The sequence below is a fragment of the Leptinotarsa decemlineata genome, unplaced genomic scaffold (assembly GCF_025532065.1).
Source record: "Leptinotarsa decemlineata unplaced genomic scaffold, Ldec_3_MD MMD2_tig00026282_RagTag_RagTag, whole genome shotgun sequence".
In the NCBI taxonomy this organism is placed as follows: domain Eukaryota; kingdom Metazoa; phylum Arthropoda; class Insecta; order Coleoptera; family Chrysomelidae; genus Leptinotarsa; species Leptinotarsa decemlineata.
The window spans coordinates 13,834,420-13,854,629 of record NW_027412668.1 but is presented as its reverse complement, the minus strand read 5'-3'; the positions used below and the strand labels follow the sequence as shown (position 1 = coordinate 13,854,629).

General features: G+C 37.7%; 3 protein-coding genes across 3 annotated transcripts in view; 1 reads left to right on the top strand and 2 right to left on the bottom strand.

Moving 5' to 3' along the window:
* LOC141484586 (uncharacterized) overlaps positions 1-2,069 on the bottom strand; it is a 36,766-nt gene extending 34,697 nt beyond the window's left edge. The window contains exon 1 of the mRNA XM_074179556.1: positions 1,973-2,069. Coding sequence (XP_074035657.1) covers positions 1,973-2,069 — 97 coding nt within the window. The remainder of the gene's footprint in view (positions 1-1,972) is intronic.
* The window catches only part of wake (ankyrin repeat and fibronectin type III domain containing protein wide awake), a 199,830-nt gene that overhangs the window by 162,157 nt on the left and 17,463 nt on the right, over positions 1-20,210 (bottom strand). The window lies entirely within an intron of this gene.
* Positions 16,933-17,911, top strand: LOC141484585 (uncharacterized). Its single transcript, XM_074179555.1, has 3 exons — positions 16,933-17,456; positions 17,516-17,737; positions 17,795-17,911. Exons 1-3 carry the CDS (start codon positions 17,286-17,288, stop codon positions 17,909-17,911), a joined length of 510 nt encoding a protein of 169 aa, XP_074035656.1. The 5' UTR covers positions 16,933-17,285.

Below are 20,210 nucleotides of genomic sequence, written 5' to 3'. Positions count from 1 at the left end.
GAAAATGTCCTTATAGATAGTGGTAAAAAACATAGAAAGTTTAATTTCTTTTTTCTTCATTATGATTTCCTACCACGTAGTAACGGCTACATCCATCAATTAATCATCATCTTCATCTTCATCACGAACTAGTCTCTGTAATCACCTGTGATGGCGTCATGGCAACAGAATTCAGAGTGGGGACGGAGTGAGAGAGTAATAGTTAGAGAAAAAGTGAATAGAGAATAGAGGAATAGAAACTCGGAGAGGGGAAATATAGGTATCACACAGCTGCACGCATTGAACTTTATCGACGAATTTTTGTTATTTCGGCTTGCGGAAATCGTCAGATTATATATTTTTCGTCATCCTTGAATTCTTTCCTTCAAAATAAAAAAAATTTGCTACGCTGGAGAATGTCGAAATGACGTTATTTTTTTACAGATTTGCTTCCCTCCCCTTTCTTTAAGTCACTCTCAAATTGTCAGATTACTGGAATATACACTTTTTAGCAGGTAATTAACCGACCTTTCTTTAATCTGACGCGTTCGAAAATTGCTGATGATCAACTTTTTTTTACTAATCTGATCCTTTATGGGGCTCATATTTGGTGTAGGTACTTAACCGGGAACAAGGTATCCCCCTGTATATTATTCTGCCGCGCTTCAGTAAATTCCGAAATCCCCGCTTGGGCTCCCCTATTATTATAGTTTCACGCGAAAACTACTAAACCGATCATCATGAAACATTGTACACATGTTCTTGGAGGTATTAAAAGTAACATGGAATACTTTCTATAAAAAAAATTTCAATAATTGTTAATGAAAATATATTGTAACTATTTGTATGAAATGGTCTGTCACGAAACTCAATGTGGCAAACCAAATCCTACGCAGGCGAAGCCGCGGGTAATAGCTAGTATGATATAAATTGATTTGAAATCCTTGAAAGAATCTGAAAAAAATTTAAAAGATTAGCTGAAAAATAAAAATTATATCGAGCAAAAAGACTGAAATTACAATGAAATAAAATACAAACAACAACCCAAAAATAAAAAAAATAAAAATTTGAACTATTAACACGAGATGAAAATTAAAAAATTATCAACAAAAAATCGTCTTCGGATGATAACTGGACTCATTCCTTCCAGATCTGACTATCAATAGGTCATTCGAGTGCTTTTAACTTTCATCCCGTGTTAATAGTATAATTCTTTGTTTTAATTTTTTGGTTGTTGTTTGTATTTTATTTCATTGTAATTTCAGTCTTTTTGCTCAATATATTTGTATTTTTTCAGCTAATCTTTTTATTTTTTATAGATTCCTTCAGGGATTTCGAATCAATATATATCATAGTAGACAATAATGGAAGTCCGAACTAATGAAATCCGCTATACTTTCATTTCGGTTATGTTCATAATTTTAAAATTACCAAAAATGTTATTGTCGAAATTCTTTTTCCCCGTATCTTCGAAACAAAACGCCCTATCGAAAATCATCAAAGGAAAAAATATCCTTAGAATAGTCCCTTATTTTTTTGCCGCATGTTTAATAAACACCCTGTATGTTTCGACAAGAGGAGATTTGTCTCTTCCGTGACATAGAGTCGGAATGATACGGATGAAACGAGTAATTCATCTTGTAAGGTTATCCAGGAAGGTGTTGATGGGGTAATAAAACAGGTGTCTCATTGCAAAACTTGAGTCAGCCGTTAAGGATGACATGGTTCCATGTAAGTAAAATGTTATATCGTAGTTCTTTTATTTTTTATATTGTGTAGCGTTCTTTTGACTTATATCTGTTTCAATTCCATAATTAATGTTTGGACTACAAACTGAATAGAAATAATTTTTTTTGTATAATTCAATGTTCATATGGGAGAATTTGTTTCTAAAATACTTTTTCTTTCGTGTACCAATTTAAATTGAACCAAAGCGCTGCCGAAACGGTCCAAAAAATCAACCAGTCATTTCACAATAATTTAATGAACGCACTGTGCGACGTTAGTTTCGGAGATTTTATCCTTGAAGTGGTCGACCCACAGTAGTAACCAGGAGGAGGATTTGGGGATCCTGGTGGAGACTGATCCATCAGTAACGATGCGTGGAATGTCGAAAGATCTGTGCGTAGGCTTCCATGCGGTTTTTGATGGTTTAAAACCTATTGACAAGGTCAAAAAGCTCGAAAAGTTGTTGTCCAAGGATTTGAATTATCAACAGAAATTGTCTCATTTCGAGGTCTCTTCTTCTTTGCTTTTGCTCAAACATAACGATACTTTTTAAGATCGGATCGTCACGTGTGATGATAAGTGATGATAATGATAAGAAATGATGATAAGTGATACTAAGTGGATGCTTTAGGACAACAAGGAATGCCATAAAAAAAGATAACTGTATTGTGGTCAGCGGCTGATGTGATCCATTATAGCTTTCTGCAACCGAATGTATGTCATAAACTGGTTCAGCTGTCGAGTAGTATATTCGAAACAGGCAAGAATATCGTCTACATATATGTACCTAAAATGAATATTTTTTACCCAGATCGGAATTTATTATAGTGGTCTCCAAGCTGTTCATGAATGTCTGCTAAAAGTGGTACCAATTTCGTCCCACCCCACAGGATTAAAAATTTACTTAGTGGAAAACATAAGTAACCAAACCACGCCACCTTATTCAATTTTAGTTTCATTCGATGTAAAGAGTATGTTCTCCAACATACCATATAACGAATGAAAGCCCCTCTTTTTAGATATATTAGATCAAGCCAAAGTGGACCATATCACATATGATTTAGGCACACAGTTGTTACCTACAGTTCAACAAATTTTATGAACTGGATTCAGGTTTACCAATGGGCTCACCCTCAGTCCACTTTAAGCAGACATATTTATGAACAGCTTGGAGACCACTATAATAAATTCTGTTTCAGAGCTGCCACACGATAGCTGAACCAATTTATGACATTCATGAATAATCCCAATTGATACTACAGTTCATACTTCAAAGAGAGATAGAGAAACATATATAAATATCTTAGACCTGAACATTATATACAATCAGAATAAATTTGATGCACAGAGCATTCTCACTACCTTTGTCTGCTAACAATCTAGCTATGAAAATTAAAATTAATGGTTTCAACGCAGACACAATCCAGAAGTTAGTCAGAAAACAAAGCCGTAAATTCACTTACAGAATAATATACCCCCAGATCATACAACCAGAAATCAATATATGGGCAGATTAGATTAGGTGCAGAGTGAGTGGGTCAATTCGACCCTCCATCACAACCCGCAAAAGTGTATTGTGGCTCACACCTATTCATACTCGACCAAATAAACACAGCTTCTGAACGAAGCCGATTAGTTTTGATGGTGAGTGGACTTTCAGATCAGATGGTGAGAGTACGGCTCTGCCAGACTCTAAAAATCTGATTCGGTCCCCAGTGGGGCAGGCACAAAGTATGTGGGTTCCAAACAGTGCATCATAAGTACAAAGTAAGTATGTGAACTGTTATTTCATCATTTTCCAAACATAGACGACACACACTGTCTTATGACAGTCCCAGTCTCTGCATATGATGATTCACATGACAGTGACCTGTAAGAAGGCCTGTGAGACATCGTAGTTCGTCCCTACTGTAGTCCAACAACTGTTTGGTATCAAGCTTCGAAGGGTGAATAAACACCTTGGACTGAGCCAATCCTGGAAAATTCTGTCCTTGAATCTTCTTGCCATCCAGGTGTTTAATCTTTGTTTGCCAATGACAGGTTCTGGTCCGATGAAGATGCTTGCAGAACCCTCCTTTGCAAGGGAGTTGACGTTGCTCGATAGGAGCAGGAGTTTCCTCGATAGTTTCCTATCGAGGAAAGTCGTTTTTGGCAATTTTCAATTTGGCAATGGGATATAATTGCGAGTTTCTTCAGAAAAAAATGATTTGGAAGTGGCATTCAGACCACATGCCAGGTTATCTGATTTCCTTATCAATGCCAAAGATGAAGTGGACAAGTTGGAGAAATCTGGAGTTTATAAGCCTAAGTGTCCGGAAGTCCGGAGTGTAATAGTGTTTATGTGGAATAATGTGATCGAAATTTCTTAAAACGGTATGCTGAACATGAAAGGTCCTTCATAATAGGTAAAAATGATTCGAAGTTTTCCAACCATTCTTTGGGATGCAACCACAAGTTCCCGAATCTGGACGATATGGAAATTTTGCACTATGCAAGGAAGGGTTGCAAACTCAATTATAAGGAATTCTTGAAAATTCATAGGCATTGCGGGTGCAACCTGTTTACTCACCGGTTTTCAAATTAGCGTGTCCACATTATCACAGGTAATTAAAATTCAGGTATTCAATTAAGTTGATCACCTCTGTTATTGCCTACAGTTGTGGTATATAAGGGCTAATGTAGTAAATCATTTTCAGTTCAATGTATAAGTTTGAAAATGTCCTTAACCTGCAGTAACGTTAGTTATAAATAAAAGTGGTAAAAAACATAGAGTTTCATTTCTCATTTCACATCTTATTTTGAATTTCATTGCTTTTACTTCCGCCGGAAGTTTTCCAAATTTTTTGTATGAAGATGGGAGAAGTATTTCATACGACTGTCTTCAGCTGTGATGCGCCCATGCAATAACAGTAGCAGAGTGTACTGTTTTCATTGCCGAGTTATGGCTATGTCCAATAATTATATGCGTCATCTTGTCCACTATTTCGAATTATTCTTTTTTTCTCTCTTTTCATTCTCAACTGCATCAAAATTCAGTTGCGAAATTCAACTCAGCAATTCAACAAAGCATACACACAAACAAAACATTTTGAAAAAGCTTAAGAAATATATCAAATCTAACTCAAGGAGCAAACGTCAATTTCATTATTTTCTACTGTGAAATAATGAAGAACAAAAATTCTACAGCACGTCTACTTTATAGTAACACTAAACATTCATAATTTTTCTTTGACAATTTTATCACCGGCATCGTAAAATGAAAGATGAAATACTCCGTTTGTTAATATTCCCTTTTATAGTCTTCTGTGTCATGAAATTCATGGGCAGGAATGAAATTTTTGTACTTTACGCGATCGGCTAGATGTGTTTCTATGCCCATTTCACCTCTTTAACTGCACACATCGACTCGTAAAAGAATTTTAGAATATCATAGAATAACCGTCTCGATTCATATGAGCTGCGAAAAATTTCAGATGCACAATAAACGTTCTTCCAATATTGGTAATTTATGAAAATGTAAAATATGCATTCTTAAATAAATGATTCTAGACTTTTATATTTGAATATTATAGTTTTTTGGGAAAGAAAGTTTTTGGCTTTCTACTACTCCATCTGATACAAAAAAAGGGATGAGAGAATCTTCCAAAGAAAGGAAGGAAGTAATCAATTTGAAACTCTATACATGAATGTGTAGATCATGCAAAGAAGTAACTTTCAGACACAAACTGAAAGAAAGTCCTCCTGAAACAGCTACTTTCATATAAACAATGAATTACACGAAAGAAAATAATTCTTTCGAAACAAATACTTCTATATGAACTCTGAATTATACAGAAGATACTTTTCATCTTTTTTTGTATCAAGATGGAGTAGTAGAAAACCAAAATCTTTCTTTCCCAAAAAATTAATCACCCCTGAAAATATAACCCCTTTAATTCAAATATTATAGTGTTTTCGTGGAAGATAATATAGAAGAGGTAGATGAGATAGAAAATATACAGAACGAATAAACACATCTTTTTGCTGTCTACTTCTTCATTTTTATACCTCCCGATGAAAGGATTATGAAATTATGTTCAACATGAACTCTCAACAAAGAGTAAAGAAGTTTGTCTCCAAACTACCCCTCCTTGAACAACTACTTACACATGAACACGAAACACTTTCATTCATAGGAAAACTACGTGATAACAACGTGATCAATGGAAGGAAATAGATGTAAAATTACACTCACATAGAAATTTAGTATTCTTAGAGTTTACTTTGCACAGTTTCGTATTGAAAAAAATTGATTTCACAATTGATTAGTTTTCTGATGACATGCATTCACTTTAAGTGACATTTCGGAAAAAAGATTTTGTCACCGACTACCTAACATCAAAATTCTTGATTTGAATGTCCATTTAGACGATAGCGATTTATGAAAATGTTAATCATGAATTAGAACGAAATTTCAAATGTAATCAAAGGCAATTGTTGTACCAACTGCGATGAAGAATGCAAATTGAATTATGATAATTTTCTGTACACATGTAACCAATATCATCAGTTGTAGTTTCACTGAAACTGATCACGAACCGAATGAGTTTTTAAATATAATAATAAGAATAATACACCCCACTTTTAGAATGGGTGTATTTCAGGGCGGTTCCCTCAGTCCCCTTCACTTCTGCGCTCAGAAATACTCGAGGGTATAACTGTGGCACCTCCAGAAACCAGAGACACAAGGTGACCCATTTGTTTTACATGGATGATCCTAAACTTCATGCCTGTGGAGGAATGGATATCCATCATGCGTTGGGGGTGGTGGAAGAGTACCGGCATGCTATCGGTGTATGAAATTCGGGATAGACAACTATGCAACATGCCGATCTTGAAAGAGGACGATACGGAAACTACGGAGGGAATGTGCAGCTCGTAGAAGGAAGCATCCTGTACCATTTGGATCCCAGAGAGACGTCGGAACTGTCGGTGAAGAACACATTCGCTGCAACAAATATGCTTGTCGTTCCAATCTTACTCTACTCGTTTAGATTAGGGAATGGGACTCGGGAGGAGCTGTATCAACTCAACGTGAAGACCAAAAAAAGTATGTTCCTCCATGGGAGTTTGTATTAAAATTGTCCGTTTCACGGTTGCACTTCCCCCGACAACAAGGGGACCGTTGACTTTTGAGTTTGGAGTGTCTTACATGATATAATGGTACTGGATGGAGCTTGTAAAGTCGTAAGGAGTTTGGATCCCCTTCTCTGCATGGTCCGTGACCATGAGAAACCAGGAATTGAAGCATTTCTCTTCAGGGCAGCTGCCAGAGAAGATGGTGAACTGAACGAGGTGATCACCTCTGTCACCGAGTTGGAACCCGTTTAGCAAAAGGTCCATATCAAAGTCGCAGACAAAACAAGGATAAGCCTGGGGTTTTCTTCAACAACATTGAAGACCTTGGCGTCTGACCTTCGATTTCCTCAGGTTAAATGGGCTGGAGTTGGAAACTCAGGGGTTCATACCCTGCTAGGTTGGTGTCTTCAACATCTTAGACTACCGTAGTCGCGTGATGGGTATAGAGGTTTCTGACATAAGGTGTAGGGCCTGCCGCGAGGCAGAATGGAGTTCATAATCCATGGAATAAACATGGGCTCAGAATCTGTGATTGATTGGAACAACTTTTGCTGAGCAGTAAAACATCCATTTTGCGTGAAAGTGATTTGTTTGAAATTGCGCTAAGACAACTTTTCGAAATTGGGTGAAATAAGTAAAATAATTGAAATTGATGAAACTAAATTTGAAAAAAGGAAATATAATGGTGGATGAGTGGTAGAGGTACAATGAGTTTTTATTGGTATAAAGTGAGATACCAAAATAGTTTTTATGGCCCCAGTTCCTGACAGGGCTACAAAAACACAAATGCAAATTATGAATCACAGTAAATATTTTGTTGATCCTGGTTAGCTGTACGAATTCAAATAATACATCATGCAGAGATGGGTATAGAATTGAATACCTTTCAAATAAAGTGTTACTCGATAATTATTTCCATTTTGAAGGCGGTTGTAGTGGCTGACAAAGGAGGTTGATTTTAACGTAGAAATATGTCACCTTTGAAACTGAAGTTGACGTGTTTCACGATCTTCCTACAGACCCCCTATCAAATGACTCAATCAAAGTAGCTCGTTTCAACTGGAATGCACTGTTTATGCTTATTCGTATATTTAGAAATACCAAGTAGCCAATTCGTCTGACACATCAACAACATATTCTGTTGGTAGGTTTCACGAATATCAACATGCAGAAGACAATTAATGAATGAGCAAATATTTCACCAAAAATACTTCATAATAATGTAATAACGGCCATTGCGAGAGTAACATAAAATATTACTTTATTCATTGAGAGTTGCGGAAAGTCCTGAGGCTTCCCGGACTCGTGAAAAAGGTTACTTCCCGCATTACACCACACCACATCAGGTTACAGCAGGCAAGGGAGCCTCGCTGACTGCAGAAGTGAATCACGCACAAACGCGAGTGTTCGCGAGTGCAGTGCGCGGATCAGACGCGAAACCTTTGTTCGCCGAAAAGCGACAGAATTTTTGTTAGCATTAGGATACATTACGAATTTTCATTTTGGTTATCATATTGTTGCTTTATTTGATTGAAAAGTTATGGCACTGTGTGCCCAGAACTTTTACGAACGGGGGAGTAGTGTAATAACGGTCATTGCGAGAGTAACATAAAATATTATTTTATTCATTAAGATCGAGGTCGATCACCCGTTTCTTTGGTGTCGATATTTTTCCAGTTGAAAAAGCGCTGAATTACTTTATGAGTGTCGGACTTTCGAGCGCCGTTGTGGTCATGTTAAAATTTACTTAGACTAAACAAATAAATGTATTGCATCCTGCCGATGATCATACACTTGGGAATGTTGAAAAAACGCTGATATGAGGTTTTTTTGGATAGCGTAGCTGACGCGAGGGCTTGGGAGTTTCTTGCGAGACAGAAGAAGTCGGTCACCGGACCCCGTCGAGACGAGATCGGGGGTCTCATCCCTCAGCCTTCGAGGCTGAGGAAAGTGTCCTGAATCGGCGAAGTTATTTTGTTTGTAAGCGGGTGGTGCGAAATTTAAGAAAAATCCGTGCAGTTTACTTACAAACCGATAATGGATACAGGGGAGTTTGAAATAAAAGTGTTGGTGGGTCAACGGAACCTATGGTTGACCATGAACACTCAAAGAGGCGTAATGTGAGTGTTTGTTATTTTTTGTACTAACCAGTTGATATTTAGAGAGAGTTCACATAATATTTCATCTGACTCCACTTCCCATTTGCAAATAGATTATATATTATTGGGTTCCTAGTGCTGATTATTTAGCTAAAGTTGATAATACAATTACAGAGAAGGGCGAAAATTTGAAGTTATACACCACTCTCCTAAAAGTAAAAGTAAAACTAAGAGTATTTTGTACCGAATTGGCGCATTTGTAAATATTAAACAGGTTAGGTTAAAATTGGCGGCATTTCCTTGTTCTAGTTCTTTCATTTTCTAGAATTTAACATTTTCCTTTTTTATAATATTTTACACGTTGTTTTCATTTTTTCCATGGAGTCTTTTTCTACTCATTAAACTTTATATTTGAAACCTTGGACTTTCATTTTCTCTTGGACTGAGAAAAATACCATCCTCGTAGAGTAAGATGAAGTTAAGACAACAAAAAACCGATAGGAGACTTTTTGTCAATCTATCGAGAAAAGACTAGTGAGTAAAAAGCAGTTTAATTATGAATAAAAATTCAATTCTGGAACCACATAATGTAAGAGAATATAAGTAGGTATACCAAATGATCAGATTTCAAAAAGACCGGCCTTCGTGCGATCGGCACGAACCCTACAGACTTTTTCGGAATTGCCTAACTTTCAAATTTTGATGTGGAGAAACCTGCATCTGGTGACAGCGCACCTAAAATTCATTTAAAAAAATTAATAAAGGAGAAACGAGCTAGAAAGCTCCTATTATTACAATAACTTAATAACGACCACTCGAATAATGATGAGATAATCTGACTAGTCAGATCCACCCGACCATTGCTATCTAAAAAATATCACAAAAGACATCTGAAGCAAAATTCTATAGGGACAAAAACGAAATTGTCTCGGTTTTGATGACTTTCGTACTATATTCCTTTGACATAAAAACATTCCTTCGAGCTCTCGCAATTGTACAAATAGTGGAGTTGTATGACATCAATTGGCGTTTTGTAGGGGCACGCCACAGCGAACACGTTGTTCGGCTAGACATTTCACGTGAGCGTTGTCTTTTTCTGATATCGATCAGTTGGGGTTGGTTATTCCTTCTCTATTTGCAATGGATTCAAAATAAAAGATCATTTTTTGGTCGTTAGCATAGGAATAGAACTCATTCGTATCCATGGGATGATAGTAACTAGAGAAACTTAAAATTCATAATGATGTGATGTTAGATTTGAAGGAACTGTTAGGAGTCGACTGAAAAAACGAGAACAAGAGAGTGTCCATAAGAAAAAGGTATTACAAAAATAATACTTTTCTTTGATGTATATTTTTCCTCTTGCCCAGTTTCCTGGAGGTATAGGACTGTTAGTTTCACAACTTTCTGATTCAACTTGAAATGTACGAAATATGTTCAAGAAACAAGGTGAATGTTCAAGTTTCGGGAGCTACGTACATTCGATTAGGGATTTTTCATGTTGATACACTCGCCTCGAGCATATGTTCACAGTTTCTGCTGTTTAGCATGTTCAGTTTGTTGGTGAAAAGCATAAAAGTTAAAAGAGTTTCACATGTTCGGCGATTTTCAGCTATCGAACAAAATGGATCAAATAACATGCATTAAATCTTGTGTGAAAAATGGAATTAAGTACTCAAAAACATTTGAAATGATGACTGTGGTATACGGTGATTGTACTCTGAGTCAGAAAAATGTTTAAACTGGAACAACTTTTCGAGAAGATATGAATGACGATGCTCGCCCTGGACGACCCAGCACAACCGATGATGAGCCATGCAATTTTTTCGGAAATTATGGGCATGAAATTGGTGGCAGCGAAGTTCATTTCAACACTGCTGAATTTTGACTGAAAAAACGTCGCATGAGCATCGCTCAGGAATTGTTGAATGACGTCAACTTCGATCCAGATTTGCCGGTATTGTGAAAAAATATTTTTGACTTTTATATCACGATAATGCTTCTGCTCACTCGTCATTGCTTGTTCGTAATTTTTTAGTCAAAAACAAAACCGTAATCATGCCTCAACCACCGTATTCACCAGATTTGCCCCCCCGTGAGTTTTTTCTGTTCTCAAGATTAACCTGTTTCTTTCCTGTGTTTACTAGTTATTCAAGGAAATATCAGGTATTTTCAAGTAGTTACATGTGAATAAAGTAGAACTAAATTCGAAAGGCATAAAAACTAAATAGTAACTGAACGTCGGCAGTTTTTTTGTATGGTATGGGCGGCGTGGTATAATTTACGAGCTCATATCATTAATTTTACGTGGGAGGTTTTATATGACATTAACTAGTAAATTTATCAGATCCGGTACATTGGTTTTGACTTAGCTGTTCGAATTGACTTCGTATAGGTTAGGTTAGGTCCAAAGTGAGTGGGTCTATTCGACCCTCCACCGCAACCCACAAGGGTTTATTGTGGCTCATAGCTATTCTAACTGGACCAAACAAACCCAGCTTCTTAACGAAGCCGATTAGTTTGTATGGTGAGTGATCTTTCAGGTCAGATGGTAAGAGTACAGCTCTGCCGAACTCTAAAGACCTGATTCGGTCCCCAGCGGGGCAGGCACAAAGTATATGATCTGTTAATGACGTAGTCGGATAGTCAAGTTGCAAGATTCCCATCTTGATACCCACGACAACCTTCCCATATGAGGGTTTTTGCACGTCAGCTGCACCTGACGATGCCTTAGATTCAGCCATGCAGGGCTTTTTCGCCTCTGGTTTTGGTGAAACCTCACTTGAGCGCAAACGTTTGCTAACCTGCTCATGGGGGTTAGTTCCCCCACTTGAGAGAGATTCTGAGTACGCCGTAGCTCTCGCTTCTGAACTAAATTTACAGGGAGGTCAGTTGGAGTCGTAAACTCGACATCCATCTCCTCTGTAGACTCGCTCCTGAACTGAATTTACAGTGAGGCCCGTTGGAGTCGTAAACTCGACATCCATCTCCTCTGTAGACTCGCTTCTGGATTAAATTTACAGGGAGGTCAGTTGAAGTCGTAAATTCGACACCCATCTCCTCTGTAGACTCGCTCCTGAACTGAATTTACAGTGAGACCCGTTGGAGTCGTAAACTCGACACTCATCTTCTCTGTAGACTCGCTCCTGGATTAAATTTACAGGGAGGTCAGTTGAAGTCGTAAATTCGACATCCATCTCCTCTGGAGACTCGCTCCTGAATCAAATTTACAGGGAGGTCAATTGGAGTCGTAAACTCGACATCCATCTCCTCTGTAGACTCGCTCCTGGATTAAATTTACAGGGAGGTCCGTTGGAGTCGTAAACTCGACATCCATCTCCTCTGTAGACTCGCTCCTGGATTGAATTTACAGGGAGGTCAGTTGGAGTCGTAAACTCGACATCCATCTCCTCTCTAGACTCGCTCCTGAACTGAATTTACAGTGAGGCCCGTTGGAGTCGTAAACTCGACATCCATCTCCTCTGTAGACTCGCTCCTAGATTAAATTTACAGGGAGGTCAGTTGAAGTCGTAAATTCGACATCCATCTCTTCTGTAGACTTGCTCCTGAACTGAATTTACAGATAGGTCCGTTGGAGTCGTAAACTCGACATCCATCTCCTCTGGAGACTCGCTCCTGAATTAAATTTACAGGGAGGTCAATTGGAGTCGTAAACTCGACATCCATCTCTTCTGTAGACTCGCTCCTGGATTAAATTTACAGGGAGGTCAATTGGAGTCGTAAACTCGACATCCATCTCCTCTGTAGACTCGCTCCTGGATTAAATTTACAGGGAGGTCCGTTGGAGGCATAAACTCGACATCCATCTCCTCTGGAGACTCGCTCCTGAATTAAATTTACAGGGAGTTCAGTTGGAGTCGTAAACTCGACATCCATCTCCTCTGTAGACTCGCTCCTGGATTAAATTTACAGGGAGGTCAGTTGGAGTCGTAAACTCGACATCCATATCCTCTGTAGACTCGCTCCTAAACTAAATTTACAGGGAGGTCAGTTGGAGTCGAAGGCTCGACATCCATCTCCTCTATAGAGTCCCACGAGTAGCTAGGGAGAGAAGGCAATCACGGCAGAGCCCCGCATCTCGAAGGTTCCGTAGAGACAGCTGATATGCTCAGTGTCATTCATCTTCTCGGCACGGATACACACACCTTAGGATCAAGCCATCGTTGGGATGCCATTCAGTTAGGGAACAACAGAACCATAAGTGATTCTGTCATTCCCGTATTCAGCGGGGCTACGTGGAAGCAGGCATCCGATGGCCGGTTAGCTCAACCCCCCTCATTCCAAGCCACATCACGAGCTAGACTTCGTGTAGACTCTACCTTCCTGTTCAAGAAAGTAACAAGGAAAGCTATTTTATTCAAGAAACACTTCATTGTGAAATTTTCATTCAACAGTTTTACAAAAACGCAACACATGTTTCGCTAAACAATAGCTTCTTCAGGCATGTCTTTACTACTAGAAGGCTATTTTATAATAATGTATTTATTATTTATGACGAATCCACACACAATATCCAGTATCATTTCTAAAGAACTAGGTGAATGAAAGGTGAAAGTTTAGTTTTCTTTCAACATCAGGAGAGAAACTGGTCTTCCACTCAAATCCACACTACAAACTAAACTTAAAACTATAAATACTGATTAGTACACAAAGAACCAGAAGGCATAAGAAAAGCAAGAGAAAAAGATAAAGAAAATATAGGAAACCTTTTCAATTATTTTTTATCTTAACTTTCCAAGTCAGTGGTTCCCCTAGGTCATAAAAGCGCTAAGTTGCATGACGACGCTGTGAGAATTTAATTTTTTGCTCTGAGTTGGAAAATATTTTTAGTTTATTTTTATTTTTGCAGTTCACGCAAATATTCAGTAATGGATTTTTTCAAAAAGAAACACGACCTACTGTTTTTTTTAAGGATAAAACACAAGAACTACAGGAAAAACTTTAAGGCGCTCTCAGAGCGGTGCCCGTGCGAAAGTAGCGATTCACATTGGATTTGAATCGCTGGAGATTAAATTCATTTTTCTGATATGTACCGCTCCTGGTGGAATCAAACGTGCCAAGTTACTTGAACACCTCCCGTGAAAAGTATCTATAGAAGAGAGACAAATCTCCAACCTTTCTTCACAATGTTTCAGGCGGATGGCTCTTTCTGGATGGAATCCAGCAAGTTCTGGGTATGTTTAGGGGCGGAGCTGCATACATGAGAACAATACTCCAAAGAAGATCTGATCTGAGCTTTATAAAGCATCAAAAGTTGTTGAGGCTGGTTCGGAATAGTGTTCCCAGGTTTTGAAGAGCAGCCTTTGCAATTCCAGCTGTGGCATGAGTGTGCAAAGACATATTGGTGTCCATTTCAATCCCCCAAGCAGAAAGCGGAATTATCTGACCTGACATTATTATATCCGGTTCTGAGACATTCATCTTCTTGGAGAAAACCGCTGCCTGAGTTTTTGTGGCATTGCATTTAACCTGGTTACTTTCACCCAAATTCGAAATCACTTCTAGATCCTCATTAAGATATGCAACCTTCTCCTGCCGGTGAATATGTGCCTTCGTAGCCGATGGCCTGGAATCCAAATTGAATGAAGAGACACATCTGCTGTCGTCAGCAAAGCAATATGTTGGATTCTTGGTTTTTTCCAGTCGTTGATATGCAATAAAAAGAGGGTTGGAGACAATATGGATCCCTGGGAAACACCAGCATTGATGGTGAACGTATTCGAGAGATTCCCATGGCCACTTGCAGGGAACGTTTTTTCAGGAAGATGGAGAGTCATACACAGAAATGATCCGACAAGCCATAGTATCGAAGTTTGGCCAGCAAACCCTCGTGTTGTCAGTTATCTTGAACGTATTTATGTATCTAGCTGAAAAACTTCGCTTGAAAATTTCCCTTCTATGTCGAGGAATTGTGATGAAAATAGTTTGTCGAGTATTTATATCATGTATATTTTTGCTATATATGATTTTGTCATGGAGACAATTTAGTTATTGCGAAACTCGTATCGCAGTTTTGTGAACCTTTGGGAGTTTTTCCAAACCACCCCTACGTAGAAATGGAAGTGTGAGTAAACCACTGAAAATCATGTATTTCACTATCGTATCAACTTCAAATATATGGGTTTCCTCGGAGAAATTGGCGAGAAGCCAATGCGATTTGCATTGCTATTCATGCATTCGTTTTCGCATGATTCATCGAATATTCAACGTTACTACAATAAATTTCATTTTAACTATTATTCCCATCTCTCGCTATGCGGATTCATTTTGCTCTGGTGTGAATGTAGCAGTAAATTCATGTTTCATTGCACTTTCGTGCCATTCAGACGAATTATTTTTCACCATAGGGTGGTTTATGAGAAACGTACACATACATGTTCAAAGGAGTGAAAATATCAACATCGTTGATATTCAAAGAAGATATTTTTGGGTATATTTTGTGAAAAAACTGAAAATGGGTTCGAACTTTTCAACTACAGGGCGCTATAGTTTTAGAAAAACATCCTTTTTATGATCATATGATGAGAAGAAGAATTGGAATTACACATTTTATGGATTGCAAATTCGAATATTACTGAGAAAATACCTGAAACAGGAAATTAATGGAAAAAGAAACTTGACTTTTCAATTATCGGAAATCGTCGACTTTATGTTGATGATATACACTACCTTGCACTGACGAGTGGCCAAACCGGTCTGCAAGTGTGTTCCAATAATTGAAAATCTATTGCGGCAGTTGTATCGCCAACAGCATATGCAGGAATAACTTCAGTGAAGAATCCTGCACTGACACCTGTCGGATATAATCCAACGCCCTTCGTGGTATTAGCCAGGGGAGTAGTTGTTTTCTGATAGGTGTCAGTCCATTAACCTACTGTGTAGGGTGTTGAGATTGGCCTGAACGAATTGTTCTTTTAGATGATTTGACTTTTGGACTCAACTTGAAAATGATTCACCCAGTTTTACACCCAATCTTCCATATTTTGAGAAGTGATTTTTTTGTGACTTACATATCGAAAACTTAATTGAGAGTCTCTATATTAAAACAGTTTTTCATAGAATTTGAGAAATTCAAGAGATTGGCAAAAGAAGTATATTCTATAAGGGGGTACACTCTATATAAGAGTTTGGTAGAATCCTATATAAATTATGGAATAATTTGTTGGAGTGAAGTTTCCAAAACTTACCTCAATGCTCTAGAAGGTATTTAAAAATGGTTCCTCAGATGTGTCCTGCAAAAAAATGTTGACTACCCTAATGATCTTTTATATGCCGAGTCAGAAATCTCTGATCCTAGAGAGTTGTACTTCATGAATTTACCTATCGAGCAATTCAAGAACAAATCTAATCTGATATACTTCTGATATAAATATTCCAAACGTTTGTTATTTAGGGTCCAAAGTATTCACATCTCTGCCACAATACTTGCGAAATGTATCAAATTTTTGTAATTATAGGAAGGAAACTAAAAATCTTATTGAAAAACACACCACGGGAATAAATAGGAAATGTAATGGAAAACATAGATCACAAATGTCTATAATTTTAATTTTCAACTGTTGAAACTTTTAAACTATTGGACTATTTTCTGTAACTTTCATTTTTACCTCAATGATTTTATTCTATAATTTCATTTTATGATTTTACCCTGTGGTACGTCTGTTTGAAAAGTATGTTTACATATACTCATCAATGTCTTTGTATTACTTCATGTTTTATTTCTCAAATTGAAACACGTTGTATCTTATATTATTTATAGTTATACATACCATTCCATATACATATATTTTATATTTCACTTTCATACACATTTTCATTGTGTATATGTATACTTATTTTGTATTGTTACATGTATCTCATTCTTATTTGAATTTTTGTATTATTTCTCTCTCACAAACAAGTGGAATTCTACACTTCGTGGGTCTAATCTGATTTATTCACTATATTTTATCTATCATATTATTCACTGTATTATTCCAAATGGTGAATAATAGTTATTTATGTATCAAGGGAATTAGGAGGGCCTTAATTACCGATGGCAAAGTTTGCGTCCCGAGGGCCTCTGGCCCGAGGGACAGCAATTGCCTGAGGTTATTAAGGCTCATTAATTCCCGTGGTACATAGATAATTTTATTTCTGACCGATTTCAATAAAATTTTGTTCATTTTTGAAACAGAAAAATGTACCAATTCATTACCTTCCCGGTATATTTGAATCAGGTACCGTTGATTATAGTAGAGTTTTCTTGTTGCTAGGTTGTTGCTATGTTACTTGTTTATAAACAGAACTTTGTTATCAAGCTGTGTTTGCGGTGAAAACGTGTTTTCTACCGCAAATATAATGGAGGATATTTTGAAAAAAGCTGAACAAGCAAGAGAACCATTAATTCCATCGAAAAGTGAAGCCGTATATCAAAAAGAATACAAGATATATCTGGACTGGCTGACACGGAAAAATGTTATGCCAAAAGATGTCACTGAAACTGTATTTCTGGCATATTTTCAAGAACTGGTAAGGAATTTTCTATGTTTTTCGGTAGATTTGGTAGTAATTGTGTTTATTCATTTCAGTCAGAAACGTATAGTCCGAATTCTTTATGGACTAAATGGTCAATGCTAAAATCGATGGTGACTATACATGAGAAACGAGATATCACCAAGTTCAATGAACTACAGGTTTTTTTGAAACGGAAGAGTAAGAGTTATAAGCCGAAAAAGTCTGCTGTTTTATCTCCTAAAGATGTTATCAGATTCCTAAAGGACGCTCCTAATGATATTCATTTATTGCATAAGGTAATTTTTTTCTTATTTTCCTTTTTGTGTGTATTTATTTCCTTTTTTTTGTTATAGGTTGTTTTGATTATGGGTTATTTTGGAGGATGCAGAAGTCAGGAAATTTTTGAATATGAAGATATCGGATATAGAGGACCGGGATTCCGTTATGGTAGTGAACGTACCGGAAAGTAAAACTGGTGTATCGAAGAAATTTACAGTTGTGGATGAAAAAGAGTTCTTCGCTTTGCCTTTATTAAGACTTTATATGTCTTTGCGTCCTAAAGGTATTGAACGATTTTTTTGAGCTTCCGACAAAATAAATGTACATCTCAGCCAATTGGAAAAAACATGTTTGGGAAAATCCCCAGCAAAATCGCAATGTATTCAGGATTACCAAACTCATCTTCCTATAGGGGACATTGCCTTCGTCGCACTTCTGCTACTGCTCTAGCCAATGCAGGAGCAACTATGACTAACTTAAAAAGACACGGAGGTTGGAAAAGTTCCACGGTGGCGGAGGGGTATTTGGAGGATAGCATCGAATTGAGAAATAAAACGGCGCGTATGTTGTCTACTTTGTCATCAGAAGAGGCAGGTACCTCGACTGTAGTGAACAGAAGCTCCAGCCATACAAAAGAAGAAATTGTTTCCAGTGGCGGAAGTAATTTTCAGGGAACATTTCAAAATTGTACATTTATTATTTGTAATGACGTGAATAAATAAAATATGGTTCAGTTTTCATTTCTATTTATTTTTACTTGTGAAAAGTAGAGGGAATTATAAAATCTATAATGTCCCAAGGGAGTTATGACCCTCTTTATTGATAGCGTAACTATGACGATATAAGCTTATAATATCCCGGTCAGAAATAAACATATCATTATTATATCATTATATTGTTGGAATACTTTTTTTACCACTTATTTTTTTATCCATTCTGCTTTTCTACTTTTCATAGTTGTAGAAAATATTATCTTCTGCAAGATTTGAAATGAAAGAATGGGAAAAGTGCCATTTTCCGGTATTTTGAAAAAGTGGGGTAAATAAAACGCAGAGTATTGAGGATAAAAACTTCAAATTCGTTTTACTCTACAACCATTACGAGTGAGATATGAAAATTCGTCCTCACTAATGTCACCGTATAGAAATAAACACCTTCTATACGGTGTTAATGTAAGGCCAGACCCCCCTCTCGTCTGAATTATAGAGACAGCAAATATTCGGAGAATCTGCCAAATATACCCCTGCCCTATATGAAAATGTGTTTCCAGGCGTCTTTATGAGAATAGCAGGTGTTACAGGTTGAAATGAAGTTCTTCCCAGTTCGATAAAATTTTGTGATTGGATTAGGTGAAATACGGAACCTTCATCGGGAAGTCATAAACTTTGAAATATCAAAGGTTGATTCATATATTCAGGACTCAATTTTGTATGATATAACGATACGAATGAATGATGACTCCCAACTGAATGGAAAGAAGGTTGGGAATAAAGATGTCGGTTATTCTATTTGAATACTGAACCTGCTAGTAGCTGCCCAAGGAAACTCATTGAACAAGTATAAGGATAAGAATATGAGTACATTTATATCTAATGTTTGTTATGTGAGTGGTAGGTAGGTAGATCTAAAGCAAGTGGGTCTATTCAACCCTCCACCGCTACCCATAAGGGTTTATTGTGGCTCACACCTATTCACACTCGGCCAAATAAACCCAGCTCCTTAACGAAGCCGATTAGTTTGTATGGTGAGGGGTTTTTCAGGTCAGATGGTGAGAGTACGGATCTGCCGAAGTCAAAGAACCTGATTCGGTCCCCAGCGGGACAGGCACAAAGTAAATGCTCTGCAGTTTCATCATTTTCCAGGCAGAGGCGACACACACTGTCTTCCGACAGTGACCTGTAAGAAGGCCTGTTAGACATCGTAGTTCATCCCTAGTGTAGTCCAACAACTGTTTGGAATCAAACTTCGAAGGGTGAATAAACGCCTTGGAGTGAGCCAATCCTGGAAGATTCTGCCAGAAGTCCATAACTCTTCTTGCCATCCCGGTGTTCAGTGTTTGTTTGGCAAAGCCCAAAGCGATGCCAATGACAAGTTCTGGTCCAATGGAGCCGCTTGCAGCACCCTCCTTTGCAAGAGAGTCAGCAGCTTCATTGCCTTCCAGGCCAGTATGGCCAGGAATCCAGACCAGAGACAATATGTTTAGTCTTCCTATCGAGGAGAGTCTTTTTTGGCAGTTTGCTACCAATTTAGACGTTGCTCGGTAGGAGCCAACGCCGCTTGACTGTCCGAGAATATTTTCATTGACTTGTGAGTGAGGTTGGATTTATCCAATCTCTCCACACACAATTCAATAGCGTAAATGTCTGCTTGAAATATAGTCGCATTCGTTCCTGGGCAGATAGATAACTCTGTCCTAGGTCTGCGACTGAAAACACCTGCACCAGAAACGGAAGGTGTTTTTGATCCATCTGTGAACCAACAACTATCTGC